At 43.2% G+C, this 8,406-nt stretch overlaps 1 protein-coding gene across 1 annotated transcript; it reads right to left on the bottom strand.

Annotated features, from left to right (window-relative positions):
* Window positions 1–268: 268 nt before the first annotated feature.
* Window positions 269–7,765, bottom strand: TIMM17A (translocase of inner mitochondrial membrane 17A). The gene is made up of 6 exons (XM_077335142.1): window positions 7,659–7,765; window positions 6,163–6,262; window positions 5,213–5,276; window positions 3,905–4,033; window positions 3,395–3,505; window positions 269–1,587 (listed from the first exon to the last, which is right to left on the bottom strand). Exons 1-6 carry the CDS (start codon window positions 7,682–7,684, stop codon window positions 1,517–1,519), a joined length of 501 nt encoding a protein of 166 aa, XP_077191257.1. The 5' UTR covers window positions 7,685–7,765; the 3' UTR covers window positions 269–1,516.
* Window positions 7,766–8,406: the final 641 nt, after the last annotated feature.

Raw genomic sequence — 8,406 nt, forward strand, 5'->3', positions numbered from 1 at the left:
GAAAACTCTCTCATGGTAGTTATAGCAGGCATTCTGTTATAGAGATTTCCACCTGCATAAGGTGGTAGAGTACAGCTACATGATTTTTGAAGAAAATGTATATGACACATCAGCACACAATGTCAAATAATGTCAAACGAACCATTAAAACATCTTTAAAACAAATAGGTTGCAAGAGTGCTTGAAGGGGAAGGGGACATTTATAGTTAAGCTCAACTTGAAGGAAAAACATCTGTGCAATTTGTTGTACAATATAAAGACAGCTAAATTAGCAGCAGTAATTAAGTTTATTCCACTGTGCACCTTTTACAAGCATAGTTCTTTGCAAAACAGTCATTTTTGAGCAAATGGGATCATTGCCTTCCTGGCTAACAGCACCATGACAGCAATATATTGCCTGAAATTACCAATGGTCTTTTTTTAATATCCTACAAGGCAGCCACGTAGGGAAGTAACTGTGACTTGGCCATCACTAATAACAGGCAGATTCATAATTTACCTAGGAGGTCCACTGAAAAACAGTAAGAGGTTTGGAATGCCAGTTGCAAAGCAGCCAATGGGTTGGAGACCTGGGGGGAAAACAATGAAGTAGAGCAAGGGGCATTGGTCAAGAATTTGACATGGTACCCATCAAGAATTCTTAAAAGAAGGTTACTTGGGACTCTTGCCAAGTAACTAGGGCTTCTTATTTGCCACTGAGGATGTGATTAGTTATGTAGGTTCAAATATTGTTCCAGAGGCAGTGGCTGCCACAATGGTGGTTTTATTGATTCTTCCCTATTGTATTTTCTGTAATTGCCTTTGGGCTTCCTCTGTGTGTGGCTCCACCTCTTGCAACAGCCATTTTGTGGTTGTGCTCACAAGGTAAGAAAGGTTGGGGACCCCTAAGATAGACCGCACACAAATTACTTCTCTGATAGGGCAGGAGTCAAAAGTTGAGTAGTCTTGCAGCCTAGGTCAATTTCCCAGAAAGTCAGCTTACAATGCAGTATGCTTTGCTATATTATGACATGAGAGTGCTTCAATTCACACAGCTTTCTCAATAAGTCCTTCATTCCAGTAGCCTGATAAGAAACAAAAAGCAGCCCACCCCAGTTGTCACAGCTTGGTTATTTAGTCTCTATATCCTCCTTTTTTGTCTTCCAATTGAGGCGCCTACAGTTCATTTCTTGCATGGTGCCTCCAGACATCTGGTTCAATGCAATGTTGCCCTAAAGTCAACTGCACCCATAATGCTCAGTGCCACACTGTAAAACCCATGGGTTCAGTTCTTTCTGTAGGTGTAACCAAGCCAATACAATATTCTAGTTAGTTTCCTCATCATAGGCCATAACTAAAAGAAGCTACACTGGATATCCTGCTTCCATATTAGAGTAAGATTCTTGCTGTTCATGGATTTTCTAAATGTTGTGAAAAGGACTTGCATGAACATCTGGGCGTGCACTTTCAATGAAAGGTCTTCAACTGATGCTAGTTCTTGTAAGAGTGACAAAAGGGAACAGAAGTATACAAGAAATCACTGATATTGTCGGTAGTCTCCAAAAGGGGAGAGCTGCAGCTGAGAAGGGTCTTCTGTAAATGGAGGGCCTGTAATTTAAGAGACATTTAGCTAATCAGTGTTCTTCAGCATGTCACAATTGGATATATTTCCCACTCCATTTCAAGTTATGCCTACCTTATTTCTACTGTTATATAAACAGACTGATCACAAAACAGTACACGCGTAGTCTGAGTTTAATTCAAAAAACATTTTTGGTCCCCAGTAATGGATAGTATATGGAAGCAGGGCTGTGAAGTCTATATAAGACACCCAGCCAATCTGTGGATTGATCAGAGGCTCCAGATTTTTATGGCCTAGTTTATATTCACTGATCTTATTGGTTTTTCACTTTTAAATCTCAGTGGCCTCCATTAGGGAGCACCATTGTTATCATTCACTTTTTCCATACAGACCACTGTTTGATCACCAAAAGCAAAATACAGCCAAAGCCTATTCGAAGTACATAACAAGCAAAATGCTATTCCAGAAGGACACTTTTACTTTATGAGAAGATGGTATCTTATTTTCTGCTGCTTCTACACCAAACAGGAACCAACAATTCATATCCAATAAAGTTTCCTTTAAGAATGCATATGAATGGTTCAATGCAATTCAAAAGCACACTTCTGTGCTTTTAGGAGAATACTGTCCTGATGCCCTTTTGAGGCATGATTGAACTGAAAAGTGATTAGGGGGTAAGACCAAATTAATAAAAACATGCAAAGTAGCAGGCAGCTGTCTCTGGCTAGATAAAATTGAGGTTCATGGAAACCTTTAATTTTCCAATTAGCTTTTTCATCATGTATTAACATCTCTTATAGCATCCGAGATCAGCCTTTCTCCACTTTTACCGCTGAGAAACCCCTGAAACATTCTTCATGCTTCAAGAAACCACAGAAGTGACATGATCATGCAAAATATGATTGGGAAGCATAGCTGTGTACATGCTAACCCGGGGCCCTCCCCTTCCCACCCCCTCCAGGCCCATCATTGGCCATGGGGGGTCAACATGATCATATATAATCATATCACCTGATAAATGTTTAACAAATTTTAAAAATATATTCAAAATTAACGAACTCTCACCTATTCCAGAAGCCCTTCCAGGGCTGTCAAGATACCCCATCTTAGATACTTAAATCACAGAAGGTAGCAGAATTCATCAGGTTAAGAGAACTGTTTCAAGTGCCCAATCTGATATTATTAAAAACCTGATAGCATATTTTACCAACCCAGGGGCACAAGCCTAAGAAAGTGATACCTAAAGTTGTGGGGTACACATGGCTACACTAAGGACAGGAAAGAGAATGAATAACCAATCCCCCCTTTTGCCATCAAAGCTTTGTTCACAGAGAAAGCAAAAAGAGGGATTTTGTCCCCACCCTCAATACAGCTCCCCAACCTCAGTGGCATTGCTTGGGGAGTAAGGAAAGTGAAAGATCTGCAACCATCAACACTCACTGGATATAAACCATGGTCTCTCAAGTACACATGTACGTGCACTAAATATAAGCAGATAAAAATTCAATATAGAATGCATTAATTTTAAGTAACATGAGATGGGCCAAAGTGCGTAACAATTACTGAATTGTTCCACTTTTAGCAAAAACATTGCAAAGTTTAAACAAAGCAGCAGCGGAGCATCAACTTAAAGTGAATTAAATCCTAGGCTTTTATACCTGTTAAAACAGTCCAATTTCTCAGTTATTAGATTTAAAAAAGCAGGGCATGGCAGGAAAACTGCATTTCAAAATAGCCTCTGCTTACCTCAAGGGAAGGCCAATGGTTAACTCATTAATAAAGCTGTAAGGAAGAATGAAAATACTGTCCCCTGAACTGTAGCAGACATCTTACCATTTGGAAATTGTGCAGACGCGAACCTTGTTAATAAGATACCTGCTCCTTCAATTAAAGCTAGAAGAATTCCTCCCATAGCTGCGGACCCGACCATAGCAACTGGCCCATCTGAAAGAGATTACATAAGAAAAAGTTGGCTTTTTTAAAGTTGACAATGAAGTAAGATTACATACTGTCTCAAATGTTGTCAACAAGGTTATAAGTTTTACAAATTTCAAACAATTTACCTGTGTTATACATCTTGGGGGGGGGGGCATAGGAGCTTGAAAGTGAATTTCTAGAACAGGTTGTTTGTTCCCTGTCATTGCTAAAATAACAGGAATTCAACTTTTTTAAGGGTGTCACTAAACTGTATGCTATGTTCTTAATAGTCAAAACACAGGCCAAAACACTGGGAAAGGACAGACATGTGGATTAAGGGTATGGGATGGGACTGTTACATATTTCAACAATTTAAAAGACATGATGGTATTTCATGAGTATTCCATACTCCACTGACAGACTTACTTCTTGCAGCTAATATGGCTCCTGTTAAGGCACCACTGGTGATGGAGTTCCAAGGATCTTCTTTTCCTCTTGCTTTTACCATACTGCAGTCAATCATGGAAAAGAGGCCACCCCAGATAGCAAAGCTACCTATATAGGAAGAGAAAATTATTTAAACATTAGGATTACTTACTAACAGTTGTTTCCTTAATTGTGTGCTGTGTTTTCTGTTTACCTTCCAATAGTTGGCAAATAATTTTTCTAACATGGCAACTACGCTCCACACATTCTTCCATATGTGAGCCACGGTTTTCCACAGGATTTAATCACACCTAATTATATGAAACCACATCTTCCTTATATTAAATGGAATATTCTAATGAATGTATCACCTTAGTAACATTATGAAGTTCTCAACTATACTCTTCCAGAAAATGTAACTACACATTTAATGGTGTAAGAGCCATAGCTCAGTGGCACAGCATGTGCTTGGCATGCAGATCTCAGGTTCAACCCCTAGCATCTTGAGTGAAAAGGATGAGGTTGTAGGTGATGCAAAAGACCTCTACCTGAGACCCTGGAAAGCTGCATAGAATCAGTTGGGAGGGACCTCCTGGGTCATCTAGTCCTACCCCCTGCAAAATGCAGGACACTCACAACCCTATCGCTCATCCACTGTAATCTGCCACCTCTTGAACCTTCACAGAATCAGCTTCTCCATCAGATGGCTATCCAGCCTTTTTTTTAATTTCCAATGATGGAGAACCCACCACCTCCCAAGGAAGACTGTTCCACTGAGAAACTGCTCTGTCAGGAATTTCTTCCAGATGTTTAGATGGAATTTCTTTTGAATTAATTTCATCCCATTGGTTCGGTTACATCCTTCCGGGGCAAGAGAGAGCAACTATGCTCCATTGTCTATATGGCAGTCTTTTAAATACATGAAGATGGTTATCAGATCCCCTTTCAGTCATCTCCTCTCCAGGCTAAACAGACCAAGCTCCCCCAACCTTTCCTCATATGTCTTGGTAATACTAACTGATGGACCAGTGTTCTGATTCAGCAGAAAGCAGCATGATACAACTTAGAGGTTAGAGGTGATAACTGGTATTGGGTATGAGTGAATATGTCTACAATTAGGTAAAGAATAGCATATTGCCCATTAGGAGACAATTTTTCAAGTGTTCTAAAACAGAAATTTATACCAATTAATTACACAAGAACATTATATAATGTAGGTAATCCAAGACATTATGTCCAATGATAACATCTATTGATTTCCCTTGTAATCCAAATAGGAATCTATTGCTATACAAATAGCACGTTTACCTCCCAACTGTGGCGCTCTGGTTTTAATTGCTGTCAAGCTACCTCGCAATCGATAATTTACACCCTGCAATAAATGAAAATATAATTGAAGCAAAAAATATTCACTTTTTAAATCTGTTTTATCTTCAAAAGAGGCACTTGGTTTTAACTCTGATAAATTCTTGGGACCAAGATGATTCATTCCCAACCACTTTGATTTGCCAGAACTGTAGACACAAATAATCATAAGTGTTGAGCAGCTCAGGTTTACCAAGGCTTTTCTTCCCCGGGCTCATGTAGTTCTAGCTTATCATACACCAACTCACCTATGAGCATCTAAGATCTAAATACGTGGTTTACACCTGATACATACAACATTTTCATGAAAGTTGATAATCATACAAAATGACTGGAATAGAAAGGTTTCAAAATGGAAAAGGGATACATATTGCACACCCGTAGGTTTCAATAGTTATTTTGGAAGTTTTCACTTGTAAAACCCTTCATAGCAAATAAGAATTTTAAGAGAAATAGCTCAATACCTGCACAAAAGTAATTGGTTAGCTGTATCCAAAAGTGCTGTTCTGTTTGCATTACTGTACTTACATTAATAAACAGCTCTTCCATGTGGTGGGTGGGAGCAGACTTCCTTCTCTTCCCCCCCCCTTCCTTCATGTGGATCCCCAAATTCCAGGAGCATAATTACATGAGCTCAGTAAATGTGAGCCTTGCTGCACTCTTGGTACTTGGATTCCAAATTATTACCTTGTGCTAAAACTTGGAGGCTTTTAAGCAGGCAACATCAGTTCTCCAGGGAGACTCTTCCACAGGCTGAAGCATTAAGACCTTGATATAGCTGTCAGAGATGCCTCCATGAGAAGACCTGTATGATTGTTTACTACCTTTTAATTTCTTGTCACTGAATAAAATATAACCAAGACTCTTATCCACAAAAAATTATTTTCACTCACCACTGGGGAATTTCTGAACCCTTTGATGGCTTGAAAGATCCCACCACCAATGGCTCCCATTGTGAAGGCACCCCCACAGTCATCCACTATTCTCCAGGGGCTAAGTGAAAGAGCACACATGTTACTCTGCCATGCAGATTCACACACCACTGCAAGCAAACAGTTCACATTCAATCTCAAAAAGGCAGCGTCACTTTCCCCCATTAAATGAACACCCATATTATCTTCTGTACTTTACAGGCAAGAGAAATCTTGTCAAAAGCAGACGGGGGACTGAAAATGATCCTGAAGCAAGTCAAGCAGAGCAGTCTCTGTAGCCTTACAAACCAAGCCTGCAAGAGTCACTTGGCTCAGTGTTACAAACCATGCATGTTAACTCACCCAATGTGCAGTATGACAGTGACAATAATTACCATTGCTGCTGAAGAGTCTGAGCCAAGTGACCCACAGATATTTCCCTGTAGGTTAAATTGCCTGTCAACCCCTGGCTGAAGTGGCTGTATCCAGCATCTGGTTGCTTTAAAATGCTGCAGCAACTATCCAGCAATTACGTTTCTTGTACGGCTTCAGCACCACTGCTCCAAAAGAACAACTGAGGACTGAGATCTACCAATATAGGCATCTCTCCATATCTGCACTGATAGAATTATCACTGACCTCAGAAGCCTCTACCTTGTTCTTTAAGGGAATACAACAGAGCAAGTAGATCTGAATGACCTTTATATCGTCTGTAAGATTTTTCTGGGGGGCTATTTTGCTTCTATTGTTATTAGTGTATATGGCACCTATATAAAGTTGTAACCCAAAAAAGCATACTGCCGTTTTAATGGGTTTAAAGCAAAACATTCATCAGAGGAGGAGGAAACCAGTGTATAGAACAGTTTATGACCCCTGTAGACTCAAGATACAGCTATTTCTGCACCTAAATTATTTTCAACATCAAGTATACTGGGGAGTGATCAGTCTGGTGTGTCTTTTATTGCTACAATATTCCATATGCTTCAAACGCATGAATTAACCATGCAGGCTCAGGCTCTCTCAAGAGAGAAGGAATAACTAGTCAGTATGTAAGTGACTATATACAAACTGAATCAATCGGGCCCAGCATTCTATGCAAGGATCCCAGCAACAAGCAGGCATTAGGCTATCCGGCAGGAATTGGGGGGCCACAATTTACCACCCCCTCCCCTCCCCACCCAAGCACATGAGAGTTCACGAACCAATATTAACCCGAAGGCTTCTTCACCCTCATGCCCCCTCAGTCTCCCTCGGGCTCCCTGGGGTGGGAGCGCGCCCTCCCTCAAGCTCCCACGGGGAGTGACCGCCCGCCCTGCTCCTCCTCAAGGTCAGCTTTCGCAGCCAGGAATAAGAGGAGAGAAGGCAAGGCTGGGCTTGTTCTCAGCCGGCGGGGGGGGGGGCGGCCCGCAGGGAAACGCAGCCCCCTCCCGCCAGTGCCTGAGGCCAAAGAAGAGAGCGGGCGACCCGGGGCGGCTCACCAGGGCTCGCGGGCGTATTCCTCCATCTTGGCTCCCGGCTTCTGCTCTGCGCGCGACGTGCTCTGCCGGCATGCGGGTCACGTGATCCCCGGCTAGCCTCGCGCCGGCGAGAGCGCAGTACCATTGGTCGCCGAGGCCCAGGGGCGGGGCCAAACTGTGCGTAGACTCCAAGCCATAGAGGGAACCGGTACGAACTTCCGCGACTGTTGCAAGGGGCCGCTGGGCAAAGCGGTCCCCTGAATCTTTATTGCTGCGGGAAGTTTGGTGGAACGACTGCTCGGCTTCAGACCGGCATTGCCGGGGGGAGTTTGACAAATTTGAATCGAAACTGAAACGGGCGTCCGGCGTCACCCTCGAGACCGCGCGAAGTGATACCGCCGGGCGCTCCCGCAATCCAGGGCCCGCTTCGTCCGACACACGCGGCTGGGCCTCGCCCAAAAGCGCGACAGCCACCCTCGGAACCGTCGCCCCGGAGGCTCCCCGGTCTCCTGCCCCCCCCTCTGGCTGGCGGCGGGGGGAAGCGCGGGTGTCGGCCGCCGCCTCTTGCCATGTGCTCTGGAGGCCGGCTGGACAGCTCCCCTGCAGCCTTCACGGGAGCTAAGGAGGCCGGGTGGCAGGCGAAGCGTCTCCCACCGCGCTCTCCGATGCGGAGATCAAAACCGGAGGGGGGGGGGGATGGAACAATTCAGGGGTGTCCCCGAGGACTTCACTTTTTAAATTATCTATTTGGCGGAGCACTGAAATAACT

Source organism: Paroedura picta, chromosome 4 (genome assembly GCF_049243985.1).
Source record: "Paroedura picta isolate Pp20150507F chromosome 4, Ppicta_v3.0, whole genome shotgun sequence".
Lineage (NCBI taxonomy): Eukaryota > Metazoa > Chordata > Lepidosauria > Squamata > Gekkonidae > Paroedura > Paroedura picta.